At 41.2% G+C, this 25775-nt stretch overlaps 1 protein-coding gene across 11 annotated transcripts in view; it reads left to right on the top strand.

The window, feature by feature from the left end:
- SMARCD3 (SWI/SNF related, matrix associated, actin dependent regulator of chromatin, subfamily d, member 3) overlaps positions 1-25775 on the top strand; it is an 80695-nt gene extending 54920 nt beyond the window's left edge. For 10 of the 11 annotated variants that reach the window (XM_032125338.1, XM_032125492.1, XM_032125405.1 and 7 more), the window contains 9 exons: positions 4685-4807; positions 6531-6626; positions 7118-7219; positions 8749-8910; positions 13157-13254; positions 18047-18182; positions 20238-20360; positions 21590-21691; positions 21789-25775. In XM_032125338.1, the coding sequence (XP_031981229.1) occupies positions 4685-4807; positions 6531-6626; positions 7118-7219; positions 8749-8910; positions 13157-13254; positions 18047-18182; positions 20238-20360; positions 21590-21691; positions 21789-21842 (996 nt within the window). In that variant the 3' untranslated portion in view covers positions 21843-25775. The remainder of the gene's footprint in view (positions 1-4684; positions 4808-6530; positions 6627-7117; positions 7220-8748; positions 8911-13156; positions 13255-18046; positions 18183-20237; positions 20361-21589; positions 21692-21788) is intronic. The other variant, XM_032125752.1, reaches the window with a different exon arrangement.

The following is a 25775-nucleotide window of genomic DNA, read 5'->3' as shown; positions in this document are numbered from 1 at the left end:
CCTGGAAGCATCCTGGAGGTTTTGTGTCCAGCCTGAGAGTTCATTGAAGGAAACTTCAGCAGTTGATGGAGATTTGTCTGGGGGATAGCACACAGATCATGGGATCATCAGATACTCGCTTCCTGATTTGACTTGTTAGGGATTCAATGCTAATGGAAACTGAAAAAAAACAAAGTAACACTGTAAACCAGGGGAAGCTTTCTGAAGGATTTGGCAGATTTCCAGCATTTCACTCATGTATTTGAACTTAAAGCTGTATTGATTTGTGTGAAGATGACACTGGAGAGCTTGGAGAGAGAGCAAGCTGTAGCTGTGCTGCTCCACCGTTTCTGTCAGCCTCCCATTCAGACCTGTTTGATTTCATGTGAGCTCTCCCAGCAGTTGTGCTGAGACCTTTGCAGGAGTTCATTGCTGACATGACCACTCATTTATTACATACGATTATTTTTTTTCCTTTTCGATTTCTCAAGGAGAAATTGTAAATGAAACACAGTGCGTTTAGGGGAAGGCTTTTCATTTTAATATGTCTGCAATTTAAAGTTCCTTTTGCTGAAGCAAAGATCTGTATCTTACTCTTAGAGAGCAAGGAGATCAAGCGTTTGCTGATTTTTGGACAAGAGATTATTTGATTTACAGTGTTGATCAGGTCTCTGTGAATTTCCCCCTGCTTAGCTTTGCCTTTGTGGGTGGTAAAGTTCTGGTGTGTTTGAAGAGATGAAGTGTGATGCTTTCTCTTTGCCCTAGAGATGTAAGTCTTCTCTTTAGTTTTTGCTCCCAACTACTGAGAATCCTTTGGTTGCTTGCTTTTCTGTTCTCTGAGAATCCACCATACAGAGAGGAGAACAGATTTTAGGTCTGTGTGGTAAAGTGCATGGCTAAGAAATTTGAAGAATTTGTTGAAAGGCAGTGGCTTCTTGCCACTGCTTTATTTAAGCTGCAAAGCAATCAAGTTGCACATAACTTTTATCATTTCCTGCCTGGATGAGATTGAGTTGCGTAACTGGAGATGGAAGAATATGTCGTTCTGAGAGCCTTCTGGATATGGACTTGACATTATTGTGGAACACAGGGGTACTGAGAGTGAACCAAATGCAGTGGTTTTGGGTGTGTGTCAGCAGCTGAAGAGACTTTGTGGTCCGTATAGTGACTCTAAAACCCCACCCAGCACCATGTTGGTGTCTTTCTTCCTTGAGCTGAATTTTGACTGTATCTCATCTCTGAACTGGCATCTTCCAAGACTGGACATCCTTATGATAGCAGTATAGCTGTGCATGCTGGAGTTGTTACTCACTGGATGGATCCCTTCAGGTAGGATTCAGACTATAATCTTGGGTGTCTGCCAAGGGTCTTGCTTCACAGGTGCAATGGTAGTTTAAATCAGCTGCCAGGAGAATAGTTATGGTAGGAGAGAAGGAGCTTGAGGGTCCAAAGTAACTGTTCTGGCTGTAGAGCCATGGTTCTGAAATTTTGCTAGGGATTTCTAAATTTATTTTCTTTAAATTCCACTGCACAAAGTATGCATTACCACTATTGGTGATAAGGGTATGCAGGGCAAGTTCAAGTGACATTGTCTAGTTCCTGGACCTGGAAGAGGAGACAGTCAGCCTCCCAAAATGTCTGAGAGCAGAACCGTTCCCAGGTAGCTCTTACAAGAAGCCAGTGGTGCTGGCAACACTAGATGTATAAGGAAGAGGTGGTAGTAATTCTGGAAAGGGCAGAAAAAGAAGGAAAAATGGAGCAGCAGCAGGGAAACATGATAGAAAATGGAGGAGCGGCAGGAAACAAGCAAGATGTGGACATGATGGCAGCAGCTTCAGAAAGGTAGTTGAGGTTTGAATGTTTCTGGGTCAGTACAGTGTTGTGCAGGGCATGTTGGGCTGTTCAAGCAGTGTTCATGGACAGATGCCTCTTTCACAGTTTCTTACACTGCTCTCCAGAACATCTCTGGTAGGTCTGGCTGACTCTGCAGGTCATGTCTGCACTCTGAAAGGCATGGAGTTGCTGGAATAAGAGCAAACCTGAAGAAATGAAGCATTTTCAAGGAGATGTGAGCAGAGAAAATTTGGTTTACAGAATTTTATTTTTTTTAAATTTTATTTTACCCAGCAAATGTCAGTTTTCCTTCTTTATGTTCCCTTATTCTGTGTTTTAACGAAGATTTTTATTAGACTTAAAGCCCATTTGGTGTTGAAGTATTCTTGCAGCTGTACAATTGCCCTACCTGACTGGTTTCTTGAGGAGTAAGAAGCAAGGATCTTTCTGTGGTTGTATTGAAGAGATTATCATTGCCTTAATAGTGTTGCAGATTTGCAGTACCTTGGGCCAATATCTGAAGACAGCCCCCAGGGTGCAGGTTGGACATTTTGTTGTCGGATAGAATGTCTCTGCCCAGCAGAGGCTGGAGGCACAGCATGCCACAGTACAGACAGGTTGTCAGTAGTGTCTGTATCATGTTGGAGTCAAAGGCTAAATAGCTTTCGATGTAAAAGCAAGATACATAAAAAGTAGGAGAAATTATAATTTTTGAGATAGCCATTACTTAGTATTTTTATTCACAATTATTCTAAGTTCCTTTCTGATGTGGAAGTCAGCTTGTATATAGGTGTTACAGTCAGGAAATATTTAAATTTGAGAAAGAGAATTTGTTGTGTAAAACCAAACACTCTAAATTGAAGAGAGAGATGCAGGAGAAACAACCAAATGATTTGCAGACTGAGACTCTGGCAAAGCAGGGAAAATACAGGGAAGCCAGCAGGAAACCAGCTCTGAAACATAAGCTGTACCTGGCTTGTGCATGACTTGAAAGACGAGTGCTAAGGGGCTATCAAAGGGAAGGAGTGAAAGTGTGGAAGAGAGGAGCTCGATACTTCACGGTTCAGTTGGGTGTTGTTGTTAACTCGGTTTTAGGTGGACTGGACAAGACAGCTAGAGAGAAAGGGAGACATCTAAAACACTCAGATTTGAATAAGGATGTTACTGCAGAAAATGATCTTAGTGATGAAATGACGTCTGAGGAAACAGACACGGTTCCTAGCTGGATATGGGGAGACATGAGGAGAGAAGGAGTTTCCAGGGTAAATGGGAGAATGACGATAATGTCTTTGGAAACTGAAAGAAGAGGAAATGGAATCAGTGATATAAATGTGAACTATCAGGAGAGTATCTTTGAGGAACTCTTAAGTAAAAGCCTGCTTGTGTATGTGGATACAGTTCTGCAAGTAGTCCAGATGGGTATAAAATTTGGGAATGGTGCATAAAATGTGCAGAGTAATTTGAAGAGTTGTGAATTTAAAAATGTGAAGTCCTTCACAAGTCCGCTGCATGAAATAGAGACTTAGGGTCATTAAAATAATTATATTATGAAAGAGCACTTTGGCAACAGAAATGCTGTGGGAAAGGATGGAGAAAACATTGATTCGCAGGAATGTTTTTCTGCCTATCTCCCTGTTCTTACCTGTGTAAACCTGTCATTTTCTGCACTGATGGCACTTTGGAAAATCCTGTTCCCTGCCAGAACATACTGTTGACACTCCATTTCTATCAAACCTCTCCGTCACTGTCTTCTCCAGATTTGGCAAAACGTAGTAATTTTTCTGTTCCTCTTCAGCCATATATCTCTGCCTTCCCCATTCCTCTGTGCCAGATTATGCTCTACAACCTGCTGTATGTAACTTCCTTCTCTCCTATGTGTGTGTGAAAGCTTTACAAGATTGCTCCTTTCTTCTGTTGTTTTGTCTGCATTAACTTGATAACTGTAGCCTTTTTGACGTTGTGTTATACATAGGTATTGGAGATTAGAGTCCCAAAGTAATTTTTGGTAATAATCTTTTCTGGAATCCATGCATCAGACTTAATGGCTGTGTTTTCCACATGGTGCATGGCAGGAGGGGTGCTGAGAAATGACACGGCCAGAAGCCATTACACTGACTGGGAAACTTCAGGTGTTCTGTAAAAATGATTATGTGTAGGCATGATTGTATCTCTGACAGACTCGAGCACCTACTCGGTGTTAGGAATGAGGCAGGGTGCCTTCCTTCACTCCGGTCTCCCAGGAAGGTGGAACTGCAACATGTTTGCTGAGGGTGAAGGCAGGTGGGGTGAACAGGAGGGTAAGGCAGCCGGTGTGTGTCGGTGTGTTCAGGTGTGTCTGCAGGAGGATTATTACCAGATGCTGCATGATGGTAGAATGCAGATGAGCAGAGATGTGCGTGACAGGTAGTTTGCTGCATGAGCTGATTTGTGATTGCCATTTACAAATTTGAACTGATGCAACTATGAAAGACATTTATGTTGCAATAGAGTTGCAGCTGAGTTTTAGCAATCTAGCTAGGTTGAAGCCAGAAAGGACATCATATCGTGCTTTTCTCACAGTGATTTCTCAAATATCTAATCCAGACCTACAGGATGTATCACTTCTCAGGCTTGGCAACCTCCTGTCTTCCTCCATTTACACTGAATTTTAGTATGTTTGTATAGCCAAGAGTTTTTGAAAGGAATTTTCAGATTCAGCTCTTCAGTGTATTTTCTTACATGTAACAGAATCTTAAATTCTAATATAACTGGTGCAACTGTACAAAACATGGAGATTCTCTACTAAATGTGTAATTATCACCTTTCCTGTGGCTTCCTCAGATCTTGAACTTAAACTGGATATGTACTTTTCCCTTGTCTATGTGTATAACAGCAAAAGCGGAAACTGAGACTTTACATCTCCAACACATTTAATCCTGCAAAATCAGACGCTGATGACTCCGACGGCAGCATTGCTTCATGGGAGCTGCGCGTGGAGGGGAAGCTCCTGGATGATGTATGACTTATCTCTGTTTCACTGGGGCTGGAGGACTCTAAAGATTGTCCTTTGGGGTGGTAGGTTTTACTGGGGACATCAGCTGAGACAAGACACGTCTGAATGGTAGTGTTGGCTTGTTGCTGCTGGGAAGGCACCATGCCCAACCCAAGTGAGGGATAAGGCCCTAGTGGGAATGTTGGAGAGTGCAGCAGAAAATGAGGCAGATGTAAGGACAGGACAGGTAGGAGGAAGTGGAGATAAGAGGGCTGAGGTGAATCCCTTCAAAGAGGTGGCAGAGTTCAGGTTACCACAGGTGTGATAATTCAGGCCTACAGCAAGCATTGCATCTTGTGAAGAGCGGGATAACAAGGAGAAGGCAGTACTTACATTGTACTTAGGGAGTACAACACGATGTAGGAATGGTTAGAGCAAGGATGGAAGAAACATTTTATCATTATGAAGTCCTCAGAAACCTCAGTGATGGATTTAGCTGTCCTTGGGGAAGGCTGGACTTTCCTAATAAATCATCTCTTTGAATAGACTTCACAAATAAGTGTTTATAGGCTAAACAGATGGAGAACATGCATGCATGGAGAGGGCAATGCTTTCAGTCTGTCTGGAGGTAACTGTACATGAATCAGAGTCCTGCTGGAGGATGAAGTGGTGACAAAGTGCAACATCTGGGAATTGCAGTTAGACAAATTCAGTTTAGAAATTAGAGCATATATTTCAATAAAGAAAGATTCTTTATTGGAGCAACATAGCTTTTCAATTACCGGCATTTTTAAATAAAATATTATCTGCATGAAATACAAAGAAATAAATTGGAATCCTGTGGCCTGTATTCTGTGGAGAGTCAGTTTTTAATGTAGACAGTATGAGCTATGTAGTAAACAACTAATACTGATAATTAAGTGAAAAGACAAAATGTAAAAGGAGATAGTTTTGCTTCGTGCTTGACCACTCTGCAAAATTTAATGTAATCTGATAAATCAGACCAAGAAATTAGCATTCATCAAAAAACCCCAGGCTGTTAAAAAGAAAGGTATACAGAGGCCTTAGGATCGTAGAATGGTTTGGGTTTGAAGGGACCTTCAAGACCATCTCATTCCATCCCACTGCCATGGGCAGGGATGCCTTCCACTAGCCCGGGTTGCTCAAAGCCCTGTCCAACCTGGCCTGGAGCACTTTCAGGGATAGGGCAGCCACAGCTTCTGTGGGCAATCTGTGCCAGGGCTTTACCACCTTACCACCTTCTGAGTGAAAAATGTCTTTCATTAAAACCATTGCCCCTCGCCCTGTAGCTACAGGTCTTGGTAAAAAGTGTCCCTCGATCTTTCTTACAAGCCCCCTTTAAATACTCCCTGGAACCTGCTTTTCTCTGGGCTAAACAACCCCAGCTCTCTTAGCCTGTCCTCACAGGAGAGGTGCTCCAGTCCTGAGATAATTTTCATGGCCATTCTCTGGACCTTTCTCATGCATGCCATGTTCATCTTACAAGCCAGTCCTTTTCAATAACACTTAAGAGTCAACGAAGTCTTACCTAAAGTGCGCAGTGTTCCACTGTTGTTGAGATTTTTGCATCTTGCCCTGTGTTTGTCAGAGGGAGAACTCAATTAGATTGATCACACTTGTGACTTACATGGGATTTAATGTTCAAGACAGAGAGACTGAGAAGAAAGTCTAGAACACAAACTAATAAATGCAGCCTCATACATGTCTGGTTCTTCTGCTTGTACAGCTCAGCAAACAGAAACGGAAGTTTTCATCTTTTTTTAAGAGTTTGGTTATTGAACTGGACAAAGATCTTTATGGACCTGACAATCATCTTGTGGAGGTGAGAAGGTTGTGCCCCCTTTGCATACAAACCAGTTACTGGCACACATAAACACCTGGTGCCTGTTGCCTCCCTTGTTTAAGGGACCTTGCATTCATTATTTCATTTAAGGTATTTTCAAAGTTTTCAAAATTCCATTCTTCTTAAGAATGTTTGCTAAAGGAATCTACTCTAAAAACGTAGATGGATTAGTGATGTAGTGCACATCTTAGAACAGAATGTATGAAAAGATGAAAAAATTGTACACGTTTTTCCTAACAAATAAAGTGTGCTAACAGCAGAGCGGGTTCTGCACTAAAGCCGAATTGAAATGACTGGCGGGGCGGAGGGGTGTTGTGGTTTGGTTTTGTTGCTGTCAGGTTTCTTTTTTAAATTGCCAGATCTTCAGAAAGCTTGTACTTGTCTGATTCTAACATGGTGTACTGTGTGAGATGCACCTCCATGGACATCAGTGGAAAAAAGACCAACAATTTTGCTTTTCTCTTTGTTAGTGGCACAGAACTCCCACAACCCAGGAAACGGACGGCTTCCAGGTGAAGAGACCTGGGGATGTCAGTGTGCGATGCACATTACTTCTCATGTTGGACTACCAGGTCAGTGCACTGCTTTCGGCATGGAAAATACAGCTTCTGGGACCTAGTGCAATGGAGCAAATTCATCTTGTCACATACATCAAAACCCAATGTACTTGAACTTGCAGTGTCACGTGGTCCATTGAAATTAGAATGATACCAAACTGACAGATTATTTAAAATCTAACGGGGACAAAACAAGTGAGTTTCTAATATAGTCTAGCAAAATATTGGTCTTGGTATTATGATAATTAGTATTTTTATTGTCCACCTGAAGAAAAAATAGGCATTTCCTCCTCTAGCTTCTTAGGGAATAGTCAGATAAGTTGCACACAAGTTACGCATGTGGTTCTTTAAAAAAAATTCAAAGGAGTAGCTTTTGCTAATGGTACCTGAACTGTGTAGCTGTGGCAGCCTTACCTTGGCACAAACGATGGACGCTGCAGTTGTGGAGCTCACTAATCTGACTGAAACCATCTCTGGAAGAAATGTTGCTGTCTTAACGAAACTGTTAAGAATGCACTGCTGCGAGTAGATGGGATCCCCCTTTTCAATGACAGTTCAGGCTCAGATGCGTTTTGATGGTATAACTTTTAAGAACTTGTTCTCTGCCACCTTCTTTCCCCTCCAGGCAAATAGCATCTATTCAAGGTATAGACGCTCCATTTTATGTTAACAGAGGGAAAATTTTATTGATTTTGTGGAGCATATGGGCTAACTGAAATACTGATATAGGCAGCGAGAATTTTTACTGTTAAGACAATATAATGATGTTTGTTATGCTCACCGTTATTATAGATTTATGCTTTAGAATAGATGTTCTTTTATCCTTAAGTCTTGATTTGTTATAAAGCTAGCTTTGGGTGACCTGCCACCCCTCAGACTGGTGAATACTAAACCCGAGTATGAGTACACACTTGAAGAAGCATCAAATTCCAAATTATCCAAGGAATTTATATTACTAGAGATGGTAAACAGGGAAGTTGAATTGTATCACTGAGATCAGGAAAAGAAATAAAATACATTGACTGGTTGTGGCCGGGTAAATGTTTTGGTGTGCACCAGAATGGTGGGAACATGCCTGAAAAAATAGAGTTCCAAGACAGTGTGTGGATATGAGACAGCAGTTATTAGCAACTGTGGAAGCATCATCCTGCCTTCCTTCTCTCTCTCTGTGGTTCATTTCCAGTAGTTCAGAGGAAGGGCTGTTCTTTTTCTTCTCCCATTCCCAAAAGGAAACATTTGCATCAGTGTTGAAAAGGAAAATTCTTCCTGAGTCTTTGTGCAAGTTTTTATTATTTGAAGTATGCGCTACAAGTAGTCCATGTGCATAGCACGGGTACAATGTCCCTCTTCCAGAGTACCAGATTTCCAGAGTTGTATTTTGTGGTGGGACACAAAAACACAAACTTGTATTTTTGCAATCTCTGCCACTGAATGGGATGCTTCTCCTGAGGAGCAGAGTCCCCCGAGAATTAAAACTGAAACTTCATACTTGTGTATCTGTCTGCTTTCCTCTTTATTGCCACCTCCTTTGCTTTCTGTTCCAGCCTCCCCAGTTTAAATTGGACCCACGGTTGGCCCGTCTGCTGGGGATCCACACGCAGACACGCTCAGCCATCATCCAGGCTCTCTGGCAGTACATCAAAACAAACAAGCTGCAAGACTCCCACGATAAGGAATACATTAACTGTGACAAGTACTTCCAGCAGGTAACTCTTTTTTAGACACAGTAGCTCTTTAGAAGCAAACTGTAACATCCAGCCACAAATTTGGGATGAATGAAAATGACTGATTTTTATCTTCCCTTAATGATTTGCAGTATCCTCAGTATTGAATGGCTTTCAGCAGCCACTACAATTAATATCATTAACAGCCTCCCCATGTGCCAGTGTTGTCAAAACCCCCTACATCTGGTGGTTCAGCACTCCCACAAAAGCTGTGGCCTTTCCAGGAAGGAGAACTTCTGTATTGATTTGATGGGGTTTTTTCCTCCATTGTATCATTTTATACTAAGAAACATGAAATATGTTTTCTTCCCTTCTCTTTCCCTGTTCATGAAGGAAGAAGACATGGAAGATATAATTGGAAAAGCTGTTTTTTCTTAAATCTTCTTCAGATAATGAAATGATCTGCATGATATTTTGAAAGTAGCATGTTGAGACTTTTTGTCTTTCACAATGACCTCTAGAATTAACCGAGAAGGCCACTTAAAAGCACTTCCACCCTTTCTGTAAATATGATTATGGGGTTTTTTTTTTTTGAAAGGTAGTGTTCACTGAGCTATCACTGTCTTACTTGGCTTTGTTTTTCTCTAGCTTCAGGCTCACATGACTTATTTTGAAAGTAATTGAAAGTAGGGTTTGTGACATACTTCTGTGTAAGGAAAGTACTGGCAATTACAATGAGTAATATTTTAGTGAGCAATGAAAGTAAATGTTGTGATGAAACTTGTGTCCTAGTTTTCAAGTTTTTATTTTCTGTTACTAATTTGCCCTACAACAGTTCAAAGTAGCCAGTGCTTGAAGTAAACTTAAAGACAACTTTGCACATTTGAAAATACCAAATGCAGCAAAACAACTGTGAGATTCATGGGTATTTTTAGGAATATAGAACCAAAGTGATCAGGATTATATAGTCACTCTCTTGTTTGTTTGGGTTTTGGTTTTTTGAGAATTACAGCATACAGTCTCTTTCACATACAGTGAAAATTCCATATTAAAACCACATAAGAATTTTTGACAAAATGGCAATGCTGTTCTCTTGATTAGATTATTTGATTTCCATTCTTTATTTATCTTTAGCCAATTTAGACTGAGTTTTGTTTCTGCCAGCCCGAAGAGGAAATGGGAAAGGGGAGGTGAAAAATACTTGAAAAATCTTGAGCAGAATGAAAAGGTGAAAAAGGAGTAATTTTTTATATTTTGGTCAATAGTTGCAGTCCATCAACTAAAACTAGCAGGTAGCAAATTGAAAACAAACAAAAGGACTCAAGCATATTTAAACTTCAGAACTCTTTGCAATACAACCTTGCAAATACCACAAGTGTATATAGATTCCAAAAGTGACAAACCAAAGGATGAAAAATCTTGGGCTGTTTTAAATGCAAATTTGGAGGTTGGGAGAGTGTTTTTGGGGAAGAACCAGTATATGTTTCTCCTGTTCTTATATTTTTCCTTTAATATCCACTTTTGGCCACTACCAAGAGCAGGATACTATGACAGATTTGCAGCAGATCCTTTGTATGACCCTGTACAGATGTACATATCTTTCAGTAAGCAGGAGGGCCTTCTCAATTTTATGTATTTTAATTTCAGTTTAAGAACTTTGCTAGAATAAGAACTTGTTGAAGCCATCTTTTCCTCATGCACCTCATTAGAGATTTATTTGGTCTTAGGTCTCCTTTGCCTTAGAACTCTGCAGGAATGCTATGATACCTGATAATTGTCTTCTCATCCTCAGAAGATGAGTCAAGTGAGAGAGTTGGGAAGTAGCTGATTGCTTTTCTAGAAGACTGAACCTCACACCCCGCAAGAGCTAGCTAACCTGGAATAGTTTCATAAGAATGCAGTGCTTGCACAGATTTAAATCATAAATGGGATTGTTTTGAGTATTTCTGTTTTTCTTAGGTCTCTGTCAAAACTGTCCTAATCAGCTGATCTTACTTTCAAAACTGATGCTACTACTTAGGAATCTGAAGCCACTTACAATAAACGAAGTATTTAATGATGAGGTTTTTTGGTTTTTACTCTAATACTCTTAAGGTTGAGAGATGGAGGGCAAAGGAATTGGGTTAGTAATGCCTTCCAGTCTGATAATATTTCTGTAGATTATATAGTTTTAGCCTCATGACTCCTGGGGGAAAAAAGGGTTGTCCTAGCCAGAAGTGTACATATCACTTAGGGGAGCAGTACATAGGCACCAGTGTCTCTGGCATTCCCCTTGAGATACTGGTCTTCTCATTTGGTATGTCAGCTTTTCTGCATCCTGCACTGCTGCACTGTGGTTATATCTAAGGGCACAAGACAGTACACACTAGAAAATTATCACTGAATGAGTTACCTGACCCACCAACATCACTGTAGCCAGAGAGGCTTTCAGAGCCAGGGGTTACAAGTGTAGAGCACTAATTCCAGTTAGGCAGGAATATGAGAAGCTCTAGGAAAATTCCACCTACCCTTAGTTTCCAGCCTCCCATCCTCCTCTCGCTAATGTGTGTTCTTGATCCCTTTTCCCTTCTTAAAGCTCTTGTCGCTTGGGCTTGCATCCATGTTAGGAGTTTATGAGTGTTGAGCCGGTGGTGACAGCAGATTAGATGGAGCTTGGTGTGGAGAGATTTTGGGTGGGAATTCCACAGTCATCTCTATCAAGTGTCAGAATTCAGAACTCAAATAAGGAGGAAGCTGCAGACTCATTAGGTTTTGTTACTTCCTTGTTCTTCAGAGACTAGCTGGCTGAATTCCTGGATACAGGCAAGTCCTATAAATCAGACAGATTTTAGAATTGATGAAGACAGATTTTCTGTTTAAAAACAGTTTACATCAGCAGGGAGATTTGAAATCCACTGTGTTACAAGCAAAAACAAGAAAAAAGTTTCAAAGGTATTTCAAAAGCAATAGAACCTTGCAAATACCCAGAGCTGGCTCCTGGGTATTTCTGCTGCCAAATTCACTCACTTGAGAAAACTGTGAATTTCAAAAGATACCCTATCTGAGGAACCAGAGCATCTGACTTTGTATGTCTATTCTACAACCTGATAGTCCTTTCTTTTCAAGCCTGCCTGCATCCTTTGTCTCTGGAGCTGCAAAGCTTGTTTCTGTTTACAGATACATACTATGAGTAGTGTATCTCTTCTATCAGGTGAAAGTAGTTTCCCTAAGAGGCATTTTCATTGGCATAGGCCTGAACATTTTTACAAAAACTTCCTCCACATAAAGGCACATTTGAAGGCAAATGTCAATATATATAGAAAGTTCAGGTTTGTTTGGGGTTTTTTTAAGGTCAGTTTAATTGGAGTATCTTTAGAGAAAAGCCTATTTGCCAGTTCAGAGCATTAAAAATCACAGTAGGAAACAAAGGCTGTAATTATATTTCTGAAAACTCCAGGTATAAAGAGTGTTTCTAGATTCATGGCAATGCACTACAATTACAGAAAATTTCCAAACTCTACAGCTTTTAATGCTTTCCAGAAGAAAAAAATTCTTTTTTTCTGAATTCAGTAGAAATTCATTGTGTGATTTTCAGGGTTGTCCTATGCAGAGGCAGGAGCTGAATTCAATGACCCTTGTGGGTCCCTTCCAAGCTAGGATATTCTATGAGTCTATGATTCTGTTTAGCTTCTTGACCATAGTAAAGAGACAGGGTAACCATGAACCATTGTTTGGAAAGGGGTGGTTCCCTTCCAAGAGGCTGTTCAGGCTTTGGTTAAAAATAAATAATATCCCCTTGGCTTTATTTTTCCTTAATCCTAAAAACCCCACAAATTGCAAGCAATTTTAAAATCCAGAAATGTTTTCTTGTATTTTTCTTTAGCACAAAATATCACAAGAAACAAAAAGGCAAACTGTTTTTATGTTTTCTCTGGTAAAAAAATACAATTCTCTTTACAATGTGCTTTTGTAAACCTTCAGTAAGAGAGGGAGTATTTGCTTCTCTCCCATCATTGATACAGCTGATCTTCGTGTCTCATTAAAGAGCACAATCTTCACATGCCCTGCAGCATCTAAACCAGAAGTGAGACATCTGAAATTGTCATGACTTGATGGATATGTCTGCAAGCCCAGATGAAAGTACCACGGCAATTTACAGGGACAGAAGTGACCAAAAATTTAATCTGTGCAAGGAACCTGAATTTCAGTTTTCAAAATCACCTTCCTTAATTGCCTCAGTTCCTTGTGAGCTGCAGATACTGCAAGATAGGCTTTGGACAAAAAGCATTTGTTGTTTATTGTGTTCCAGATCTTCGACTGTCCACGGCTAAAGTTTTCTGAAATTCCTCAGAGGCTCACTAACCTACTGCTGCCACCAGACCCGATAGTGATAAACCACATCATCAGGTAAGCTGGCTGGTCAGCTCAGCACTGCCATGTGCAAAACACTCACTAGGTGAAGTACAGAAACAGCTGCAGCTAGCTGTAGGGACCATAATCCAGTTTTTACAGTTTCCAGGTGAATACCTGGGACCTTGTTGTGTGTTCATTCTATGTATCATTCTAGTTTGTATGATTCTGAATTATTTTCACTAGCATGGAACCAGTTTTCTAGGAGTATGAAAAACAGCTTTTATATTTACTAGAATATGATTGAGAGAGTTGGTCGGGCCTTTTCCCTAAGGAGAGAGCAGTGACAGTTTGAACCCACAAAAAGAGATAAAAAAGAAATTGAAATGAGATATTGTACATCATGGGCAATCATTCTAATCACTGATACATTATGTAAAATGTACAATATTAGGATTTCAAATGCAGGGCCAGTCCATGCATGCTTTGTTGGGATTGGATCAGCCCTTTGACTGTTAGTCTTATCCTGAAAATGCCAAGGAGTCAAGAGATCTCCAGAGATTTCCAACAAAGAATGCCTGGATTTAGAGGAGGTCACTGTGACCAAGATACTGAGCTCTCATATCCTTGTCAAAACAGATGTCTTTGTGGCATAGCAGATGAAATACGACTTTCAGCTCTCTAGGGCTCTTCCAGCATGTGCTGTATTTAAGTGACAACTGTGTACATGGAGGAGGGGGATAAAGAGATTTCTGGGGATTGCAACTTTACTGTTCAGATGTTTCAATCTTTTCCAAGTTTCTTTGTGGTCTGGGTCAAAACTCTGATTCTGGGTGTTTAAACGTTATTGTTACTTAAGCACAGTGATTTGATCTCCTGGAGAATATTGACAGCAAATGTTTCTGAATTTGCTTGAAATTGGGCTCTTTATTTTAAATTTGTAACATATGTGATAAGAAGTTTAAATACTACATAGGCTGTGAAAATACAATTTGCTTTTTGATTAATTTGAATATATCAAACAGAGTAATGACAAGGCAGCTTGGCGGCCGTGCAGATTGAGAGCTGCGTACGTACTGTCATTGGATGCAACTCAGTGACCTGTCTGATGGACCACAAAAAAGCTGAGGTCCTCGGAGATAGACAGTCATTGCTTAGAGAAAAATGACAAGGAACTGATGATGATGTTTCCAGGGGCAGAGAGATGGCAAAAAGGTTCTGGAGGAAGTGTTTTTTGTCAGGTACCAGCTGAAGACCAGGACTTTGTATCTAGTAGCATTCTCTGATACACTCTATGCACTGCACAGTACCTGACAACCTTAAATGGCACTGATATAACGGTGTGGAAAAAAGAAGAACTAATTTCCTGAGAAGAGGCAGTACTTTTGCAGTGAAGTCTTTACAGTGTCAGGCTAAACTAAAATAAATCTGGAAGTCTATCACTGAACTTAAAGAAAGTAAGTAATTTTTAGACTCATAAGGTCACAGGATAATTTACAGTAGAAGGGGTTGCTGGTGGTCATTGAGAGCTCCCCCATCCAAAGTCAAATCAGGTTCAAAGTCTATCCAGGATACTTAGGGGCCTGGTTCAACCAAGTTTAAAATAGGGTCTCACAAATGCTCTGCCCTGTCCCCCTGCATTCAATTTTTCAGAGTGAATGTAGCCAGCCACTGAAACAATATGCCAACTGCCTGTCCTGGTTTAATCCAGTCTTCAGCTCAGACTCCCCATCCGCTTGTTCTCTCTTGAGCAGGGCAGGGGGGAAGGTTGAAAAGGTAAAAGGGAGAGAATTCATGAGTTGAGATAAAGACAGTATAACAAATGATGATGATGATTGTGATGAACAAAATGCAATACAAGTGATACAGATGAAAACTATTGCTCACCACCAGCTGATTGATGCTCAGCGAGACCTTGAGCAGTGAACACCTGCCCAGTTTACTGTTCAGTATGGCTCCACATGGTTTGGAATATCTGTTTGGTCAGTTGGGGTTAGCTGTCACAGCTGTGTCACCTTCCAGCTCCTTGTGCACCTCCAGCCTCCTCACTGGTGGGTGGTGCAAGGAGCTGAAAAGGTCTTGACACGCTGTAAGCAGCGATAAGCAATAACAAAAACATCTCTGTGTGACCAACCGTTTCCAGCACAAATTCACAACACAGACCCATGCCAGCTACTACTCTATCTCAGCCAAAACCAGCACACTACTACAGGAAATTTTTCATCACTAGTGATTGTAAATATATGTGCTCTTAATTGAGATAAATCCTCAGGACTGCCTTTTACAGGAAGATCAAGTAGATCACCATTATTCATTCTAGTTTTAGAGGCTATGCACAGAGACAAAAATGTGAAGTATTCTAAACTTATTCTAGAAATTTTAACAGTATTGTAGAATCACTCTCTGGGCAACAACAACCTTCATTTTTGAAGAAAAAGGAAGAAAAAATACAATGGGGTTGAAGTGGATATAAAGTACAGATGAACAAAAAGTCTCTGATCTTGACAAATGTTTTAAATACTAGGTAGACTCAAACATGCAGAATGCAATTAAAAATATTGCATTTTGTAATGGTTTCTGATCCCCATGATACTGAATGCATCAAATTTAAAACTGGTAGAAGTAGAAACTGGTAGAAATCTTCTTACCTGAGCTCAAGCTAGAACTGGAGATTTTCTTGAGTTGCACTTCTAATTGCAGCTGGCACACCTGAAATCAGAGGTAAAAAGAAAAACCTCTGTGGGATTTCCATTTCCACAGAGAAGCGAGACATCTTCCACACTGTTAAAGGACACAAGCAGACTGCAAAGCATAGCTCTCCAATATTCTTCTAGTACAAACAGGTTGTCTCTGGATTCCCCCTTTTTGATTTACCATCATGATTTTTAAACAAACAATTCCTTATAGGGAGTGAATTGGCCGTGCTGCAGTGAATTTCTGTTGCCTCTCACCCTAATCTCAGGCACCTCCAAGGAGAGGCTGGCCCTGTCTGTGCTTCAGCAGTCCATGTGGCAGTCGCACTCACCCAGGCGATCCCCTTTTCCCTTTTCTCCTCCAGGCTGGAGAAGCTCTTGCAACTTCTCTCGGCAGGTCTGTGCTCCAGCCCCCACCATCCTACTGAGCCTCTGCGGGCCTTGCTCCAGAGTGTCACATCTTTGTGGTCCTGTGCCCACCAGTCCAGATCCAGTTTCACCAGCGTGGCATAGCAAGGAAGAGCCTCTTTCCCAGGCTTGATGGCAACACCTGCGCTAATATGGCCCCTTTTGCAGCTGACCTTTGCTATGGCTGCCTTACCTCACAGACTCCTTCTGCACTTGTTGTCTGTCCAGCAGGGCCCCCAAGTCCTCTCCTGCCAACCTGTTTTCTACCCCGCCGATGCCCACCTGTGCCCCTGCACGGCATCATTCTGTCCCAGGAGCAGAACTTCTCCCATGCTGGGCTCTACCATGCTGAAGTGCCGTCCTGTTTCTGCGGCCTGTCAGGGTCCCTCTGAACAGCCCTGCTGCCCTAACTGACTTGGGCTCAGGACCCTGGGAGGCCTGAGGACAGGCCTTAACCAGGAGCAGTGGAGCCAAAGACAACATGGAGCTTTCTCTGTGGCTTTTGACAAGAGCAGCAGAACCAGACCCAGACCTAGGTTTTCCTTAGCATTCCTTCTGCTGCTGATCTTCTTGCAGGTGGCCACAGCATCACAGATTCTCAGAATGTTTGAGGTTGGAAGGGACCTCTGGAGATCATCTGGTCAAATGCTCTCCCCTGCTCAAGCAGAGCCACCTGTAGCAGGCTGGCCACAGCCATGTCCAGATGGCTTTTGAGTGTCTCCAACATGGGAGACTCTGGGCTGGGCAAAAGGCAGATGGGCTTTGAGGGTCTTACTGCAACTTGTGCTATTGCTTGGTCACCCTTAGAATAAAAACGTGTTTCCTGGTGTTCAGATGGAGCCTCCTGTGTTTCAGTTTGCACCAACTGCCTCTTATCCTGTCACTGAGTACCACTGAAAAGATCCTGGCTCTATCTTCCTTAAACCCTCCCTTCAAGTTTTGGTAAGTTCCCTCCCCACCAGCCTTCTGTTTTCTAGGCTGAATAGTCCCAGACCTCTCAGCCTTTCCTCAACTGTGAGGTGCTCCAATGTCTTAATCATCTTCATGGACCTTTGCAAAATTCTCTCCAGTAGTTCCCTATATGTCTTGCACTGGGAAGCCCAGCACTGAACACGGTACTCCAGGTGTGTCCTCACCAGTCTTGAGAATAGAGAAGGATCACCTCCCTCCACCTGCTTACAACACTCCTAATGCAAATCCATCCTTGGAAGTTCTTCTGCTCCCCCAGCTCTGTCAAGCTCAATTTGATCCTGAGCAAATTTTTTTACTACCTATTGCAGATGCACATAACCCACACATTTCACAGGTAGTGTTGAGAAGCCAGCATTTTTATATTGCAAGTGACAGTGACAAGTCTGATTTACCAGCTACTGCACTGAAGACTGTTTTCTAGTTAAGAAACTTTGGTCTAACAATAAAGTAAATGTTAAGTCTAACTGTTGGCAAATTAAATATAAATTTAGGTCAGGACAAGCCAAAGAATGATACTGGTATTTAGCGTAACAGGTTTCAGGAGGATGTCAGAAATTTAAATTTGATGGTCCGGGCAAAAGCTCCAGCTCAAAAGTCTGTGAAATCCAACCGATAAAAGATGAGAGAATATGCAAATGTATAAAGATACCCTGTTCTTAAACTTTTCTCACAGCATCTGCAACAGGCTTTATTGAAGAGTGTATTCTGGGCTGGATGGATATTCATTCTGATTCATTTATGGGCGTTCTCATGATCTTGTGTTATACTCTCCATAGTGTTGACCCCAACGATCAGAAGAAGACGGCTTGTTATGACATAGATGTAGAAGTTGAAGACCCATTAAAGGGCCAGATGAGTAGTTTTCTTCTCTCAACAGCTAACCAACAGGAGATTACAGCATTGGATAACAAGGTATTAGCCCAAGAGTAGTGTGCTCATTGTGTAGCTTCATGTGGATTTGGTGTTATGTGTCAAAGACAGTAATGTTGTGAGACGGGGACTTCTTGTGCTTTCAAGGGATGAATCAGCCAAATGCAGTGGGAATACATAGGGCTGAATGGCATTCCCACTTAGGATTTGACACGGTTGTTGAGGTGATAGAGTTTCACAGGTAGCGTACCGAGTCCCCTGACACTTGAGAACCACCTGAACTGTATGACTGTAACTTTTCATTGAGAGGTCATGATATTTTGCTAAATTGCAAAGCCAAAGCTAGGAGAATCTCATACTCAGGTGTGGGTTTTGTATTCATAACTGCAGAATGGCTCTCTGCATTAGGTGGAAATATGGAACATGCATGGCGGAAAAATCACTTGGAGCAGTTTGGCAGTTTTAAGTGTTAGTGGAAGAGGATTGTGTGCACTTCAAATAATAATACCTGTCTTAAGGCAGTGGTGGGCTTTGCAGGCTGTTTTAGGGGTTTGTGTCCTATGGGCTGTTAGCCAGTTCTGGCATGTGTCAATGGCTGGTTTGGATCGGTAAGGGATAAACAAAACTGCCTCCTCAGATCAAGGCCCAGGTTCTCTTTGTTTACTTCTAATAGAAACAAATATGTTAAACTCTGGTCTTCATGCAATTTTGAAGGGGATCTGGGCACCAGCAATGCAATGGATTCTGGTAACTGTTGCAGCATCTTTTCTGTCATGGCTCTTGAGGAAGGTCCTTTTCAGCAGGGCAGCTGCTCAGTCAGTTGGTTCCCAGCCAGCCAAGCTTGCAAGCAGCATGTGTAGGGTTATTCTGTTTCCAGTCCCACTCACCTTTTCAACCATGTCTGTGTCACCTCTTTTTTGAATATTTGCTACAGCACAGTGCAAGCTGTGATCAGTGAAGTTACTGAAGTCACTGCTGCGTGAATGAGCATCGGCTGCTCCTGTTACCCTCTGTGCATTGCATTGCTGTGCTGCCATGGAGTCCCCTCCTGGGAATTCAGCGCATGCCAATGGAGTTCACTCCACACAACTACAGTATTTTCCCAAAAAAGGAATGATTTAAAATGGACAGCAGCTCTCTTAACATACCACATAGTACTTACACTAGTGGCCTTGATGGCATAGCCAGATCAGAGGAGGATTATTTTCTCCCATGTGCTTGGTCACCTTAGCTGTTTTGGCAAAAGAGATGAATACATGAAACTAAACAAGATAGGTTTACTATTTCAAACTAGAATGTTAGAGGGACAGGATAGCAAAAGTTTGCTTTTGTGTTTGTCTATGTGTAAATGATTCATGAACTGTTCTCCTCCTGATCATACTTGATGATATTATCCGTTATGGGACCTTGACTTCTCTTCAGTCTTCATTCTTCCCCACTAGTTAATACTCATTTCTTCCGTAATATTTCTGAAGATACGATTCATTTTCTATAAACCTACCCATGATTTCTCATTGTTCATGCTCTTCTTTTTGCAGCCATTGTGAATTTTACAGGCTTTCTCTTAAGAAAAAGTCTAGAAGTCATGGCTGTTCATTTGACATGGACTTAATCAGGAAAGTGCTAGAGTTTTTAAGGATTACAGTAGGATATTGAAGAGATGATGATGATGATGGTAAACTGGGGAATAATTGATTTCTTTCACTGGGCACTGTTTAACTGCATACTTATGTAGCACCTGTCCTCAAAGATCCCAGTCTTGGCAGGCAGAATGATTCTGCACAGGAAATTATTACATTGTACAGTGACATGGCTTAGCTCTGCATGCCATGCAGGAGTTCAGTGCAGGAAGTGAAGGAGAATCCTGTACATACTTGTATTGCAGAAGTGCAAGTGAAACCAAAATGTAGTGGCAGGATTGCAGTTAAGTTGCTGCTTTTTGAATTGAAAAACCCCTAGGAGCCTGCACAAGTCTGTGGTGTAGAATTGTCACCTTTGTACATTACCAGGAATGCAAAGATAGTAACAGAGCTGACCTGATGGTCACTGGAGCATGGGAGAAATTAAAGAATATCTGCTTTGGTTTTTTTCTGTCAGATTCATGAGACAATTGAGTCCATAAATCAGCTAAAAATACAACGTGATTTTATGCTGAGTTTCTCCAAGGATCCTAAAGGATACATCCAAGACCTTCTCCGGTCCCAAAGTAGGGATCTTAAGGTGAGCTAAGGTTTGAAAAAGAATGAATAGTGGAACCAGAATGGAAGAATTTTATCTAAATGTACACAGAGTGTATAGCCAAACATCTAGGATGGATAATTGGTGGAAGACAGACAATGAGTGGACTACTGCAATCCCTGAGTAGACAGTATGCAGCAAAGACAGTTTAGGTCGTATTCTGGTTCCAGTAGAACAGTGGTGCTTCATGGGAGTGGTAGGTCAGCTTGTGGCCAGACAGTAAGCTCAAAATGCAGGGCTTTGTTGATGTATTCTGTAAATTGAAAGCTGTGTAAAACTCAGCAGGAGCATCCTATAGCACGAGAACACAATTTGGGTGTTTTGTTGGTTCATAATTTAATCTATCAGCTGTCCTTGAGCTTATCTTTGAGATATGCAAGAAATGGAATGCAAAGAAGTTCAGTTGTTTGCCAGCAAAAATTAATCATTTGTTCCTCATAAAGTTTCACATTTTCTGTCTTTAACTGAGATGCCTCAAAATCAGTTGTATTAACGAATCCATTAACTTATTTTAATAAAATCATTGTGTCTTTCTTATGTAAATGCCTATTGTTAAGTGAATAGTCTTCCAAAAATCTACTGTTAAGGTTATGGTTATTATAATTTATATTGTATTCAAAGGGGACAGGTATCTGAAAGAATGTTTAAATAAAGCAGACTTTGACTTGAGGAACTTACAAACAAAGCTGTCGTGGAGCTTCTCTAGCTATATACATGGAATAGTTGTTCAGAGTTTTCCCAACTAGTCCCAGAAGAGCCTTTTCTATAATGTTCGGCCCTGCTAGCATCAAAGGTGTGATTCCACAACACTGCTTTGCAAAATATACCAATATTTACCTTTGATTCTGTGATGCTGGAGACATAGTCATCAGAATTCTATTTTTTTATAGAATGGTTCCAACCCCCTTGCTGCTCTATCCCTGGAGGCAGATTGGACAGGGCTTGGAGCACCTGATCTAGTGGAAGGTGTCCCTGCCCTTGGCAGGGGGTGGAACGAGATGAGCTTAAAGGTCCCTTCCAACACAAACCATTTGATCATTCTGTGATCCTGTTTTGGCAGAAAGCACACATTGTCCATTCGCTTTGGGCTTTGAGAACAGTTCTGACCATTTTTATGTGTAATGTAGATAAATTTTCACTCTGGGTAACTCTGCAAGTTTCTCTGTGTGGTAGAAGAGCTATGGTGAAAAATGGGTTTATTTTTGTCACAGGTGATGACTGATGTGGTTGGAAACCCGGAGGAAGAACGCAGAGCCGAATTTTATCACGAGCCATGGTCTCAAGAAGCTGTGAGCAGATATTTCTACTGCAAGGTATGAAAGAAATGTCCACACTGCTGACTTAAAAATGCATCTCCTGCCACTGAGCAATTTAATCTGCTAAACTGTACAGTGTGTCTTTTTCTTTCAGATCCAGCAGCGCCGACAGGAATTGGAACAATCTTTGGGAGTGCGTAACACATAAGTACTGCTCACAAGATTCCATTGGCATCATGACCACCAAACCAGTGGACTTTTCAGTGTTACTTAGCTCACTGTTACACATGGACCTGCTTCCTGACTGGATGAGAACATACCGTCAACACACCAGTTAGAACACCAGCTTTAGAGTGACCCTTGAAAATCTTGCCCAAGATGGGTGTCTCAAACCATTCCAAGCCAGAGACAGCAACATAACAGTGTCAGTGTGAAAGAAGACTAAAGGTTCACTCATCAACGCACGTCATTAAATTTTAGTGGAAAGTTAGACACTACACAGCAAATCCTAATGGGCTATGCTTAGAATCATGAGTGGCACTGATGGGGGAGGTCGAGATAGGTGTTCTAGGAGACCACAGATTTAGAGAAATAAATGCAGTTCTTACCCTATGGTACCTAAGAGTCTCAAACAGTAACTTACCTGGAATTAGACAAGATAGTCTTTCTTATAGCTGTGGAATGCTTTATGTTCCTGAATAGAGTTTTTATTCCAGCCGGACCAATGCAAGAAGCTATCTCCCCATCTGAAAGAACTAACTAGGAGGATTTTCATCTCGGAATGCAGAGCCCGTCTGGAAGAAAGACTGAGAGAAAGACTGAGAGAAAGAGACTCATCCCTGGGATAAGAGCTTCTTATGCATCCCTAATATCAGTGGTATTAGCAACAAATGAGGCATTCTGAGAAAATGGAAATAATGTAATGGTGCTTTGCTGATGCCTGCCTTTAACACAGCAGATATTAACAATAAGTATGTATGTAAAATACCAGATCACTTAAATGTTTCTCTGTGTGCCTGTAGGGTTCATCACTGAAAAGAACTTCCTAATTCTTGGTGCAGAATTCAAGAAGCTTAACTTCATGTAACACGGTAGTTTTTTCTTTACTTCAGGATGTTAGCAGAGGCCCTGGATTGGTCTCACATTTTGATCATAGGTGAACTGCCTCTTACTATTAATTATTTAGCTCTCCCATACATGGTACGTGCTGGTTATTTTGGATGCTCTTGAGTTATAAAGCACTATCAGCCTTAAATAGCACAGAGAACATATCCCTTGGAAATCATCTTCTTTGTAAATGTACGACAGATTCAGACTATGGGAATTTATAGAACAATTAATTGGAAGCAGGGACATCTTCCTTAAATCCTTCCCCTCCTCATTTTTTGTAGTGCACAGATGAGTTGTAATTAAAGGCCCAACATGGTTTCTAGTCCAAAAAGCAGCTGCCAAAGTATAACTCTTGTCTGTTTCATATGGCACTAAAAATGCTCTTCCAGGTTACTCCTTTTCACCTCCTTTCTTTCACTTCCTTGGAAAAAGAATCAAATTCACATGTGGTATGGAAGGAAGGCAGCTCTTCTGAATAAATGCATTTTTTTCTCTAGTACTGTGTTTTCTGCTGTCTTTGCCAATTTCTCTCTTAGTTTAACTTAAAAGTTTCTTCTGTTCAGTCACAGAAGAGATAGTCTTCTCTTTATACCTTTGTTTAATATCTTTGTTTTCACATTAATAGTGCCATAGCTTTTACTCCATCCGTTGTGTTCAGAGATGTCTTGGAAAATTTGCTTTTGATTGCATTTACGTGATGGCAGTACTCTCACACAAAACCTGTTGGTGTGAGAAAAAGTATGGCAGTATGTCATTGCCTGAGGCCTTTTACTGGGAATGGCTTGATTTGGAATTTTCCCCTTTTGTGTTAAAACCTCTTTTCACAGTAAAATGTGAAATCCTGCAGTCTTAAACTGGTTATACTGAGGGGCTGTGAAGCTGCCACAGTGATTGACTTGAAATGTTACTTAATTTAGGACTCCACTAATTGGACTACAAGCAAGCATTATGAAGAGAAAACAGTGGGGGTCATCTGCTACTGTGCTTCCATATTTGTTATGCTGCTGTGTCCGTTGTGTGCATGCTGCTCGATGTATGAAACTCTTTGTCTATATGTAGCAAACAGAGCAGCTACATTCAGGAGCTTTGTTCAGTGTGCAGGAATAAGAAATGCAGAGGAAGATATGCAAGGATATGAGAAGGCCACTGGACTGAGATAGATGCCTGCAGAATGTCTGCCAGGGAATTCTGGAGTTTTGAGAGCCTTCCTGCTGAAGTGGCAAATATTTGCAAGAAATATCAGTCATTTGCCACAGCTGGCAACATACTGGAGTCCAGCCTGGTTTTAGAGCCTCTGTAGAATTAATTGGATGGATCTGGTTCCAAGTCTCTTTCAGAGCAAATTAACAAAACTAATGTGTTGGTGCCGGTGTTCACAACTGCATCACTGAAAGCTGAAGCTCTGTTAAGCAGCAGTGTTGCACTGAAATGTGTGTGTGCATGAATCAGGCACTGGAGATGACAGTCCAGAATCTAAATTCTTATATCCCACTGGCTATAAGAAAAGAGTGGTTACCACCAGTGAGTCTTAGGAATCAGGAGTCAGGAGTCAGATATCTTTCCTTTGGTTAAACTGGAGTTTGAGATTTTGATGCCTTTTTCCTGGAGCTGTTCAGGAGCTGTTCGGGCCTTTTAGTGAAGACAGAGAAAAATACTGTCCTCTGTTCCACAAGTGCAGCTAAGAGCTTTCTTGTTTGCAAAACAAAGAGAAATTTTTTTTGAAGAGAAATAATGGAGAAATACTGGAAGCAACTAGACCAAGTGTTGCTTGACCATTGAAAATTAAGGGTAGTGGCACTGAACAGGCAGGTAATTATGGCAGACTGTGAATGAGAAATTTATTTTGAGTTCAGGATGGTTGTCTTTTTGGGTGTGTAAAAGATGACAAGAAGATGTTTCAGCGTCTTCAGTTGCTACAGTACGATACAAATCTATGCATACTGCAAAAAAAAATTCTGTGCATAGAAGTAATTAATGTATAGATGATAATATAGATTGTTAGAAAATATAGCACCCAACTAGGAAAGGGTTCAAAAGAATTTTGGAGTACCAGTAGGAGGGAAATGTATCTTGGAGCGGAAGCGTTGACATGGCAGGTTAGAAACAGTTTTTTTAGTCTTCTGGGTTGTTGGCCCTGAGACAGTAATCAGATCAAATGTTTCTTAGAGATTGAAGGGGAAACAAATGTTCGGTTATGGAATAAAGAGAAGAATACAACAGTAGGAAAGGAAATTTAAAAATGGAGCAGAGTGCCACTGCAGCGCCAGTAAGACACAGCACAAGATAATGTGCAAAAAGTACTCTTGGAAATAGCACAGCCCACGTGAGTCTGTGCATTCTGTGTGCATGTGGACATAAAGAGAGCACCGTCTCTACGGTCTCAGTCGCTGCGTAGCTTCGGAAGTGGGGGGCAAGGACAGAACCAAAAGTTTTGCCAGTAACTTTGAGATGCACTGTCAAAGCATTTTCACTGTTACCAGCAGGGATTCGGTTGTTCGATATAGCAGGGTTTGTAGTCGTAGTGCAGACATCCTCTCGACTGGCAAGTTTTTTACACCACATTGTTTAGAATTTATCCTGTGGAAGCCGAGTGAAAATATTAGTGTTTAAATCAAGATTGGTGCATATCCTAGGGCTCCTAATTTTGCCAAAATGCTAATCGGGTGTTTGGGGATTGTTGGTCTGGTTTTGTGTGGAGAACCCTTTTATGGCAATGCAAAGAGATAAGGAGGGAAAGAAGGCTCTTTTTTACTAAAGAAAGCGGTCTCCTTTCTGTAACTGCTCTGCTGTTTAATAGGATGTATCTGTTCTGCCAGATCCTGTATTGTGAACATCTTTTCCAAACTCACTGAAGAGAGGAACTCCATTTAAAAATTACAACAGTGGGTTTGTGAGAGTGAGCAAATACGTGTATAAAGAACGGGGGGAAGGGAGAGAGCCACTTCCTCTACTCTGCAGCCACCATATCCATTGTATGATGCCGAGTGATTCGTAGAAAAGCTTTTGACAATAAATACTTTGTTTCTTTGTA

The sequence above is a fragment of the Corvus moneduloides genome, chromosome 1, assembly GCF_009650955.1.
Source record: "Corvus moneduloides isolate bCorMon1 chromosome 1, bCorMon1.pri, whole genome shotgun sequence".
Taxonomy (NCBI): domain Eukaryota; kingdom Metazoa; phylum Chordata; class Aves; order Passeriformes; family Corvidae; genus Corvus; species Corvus moneduloides.
The sequence above is the reverse complement of the archived record's forward strand: the minus strand, read 5'-3'. Positions and strand labels throughout refer to the sequence as shown.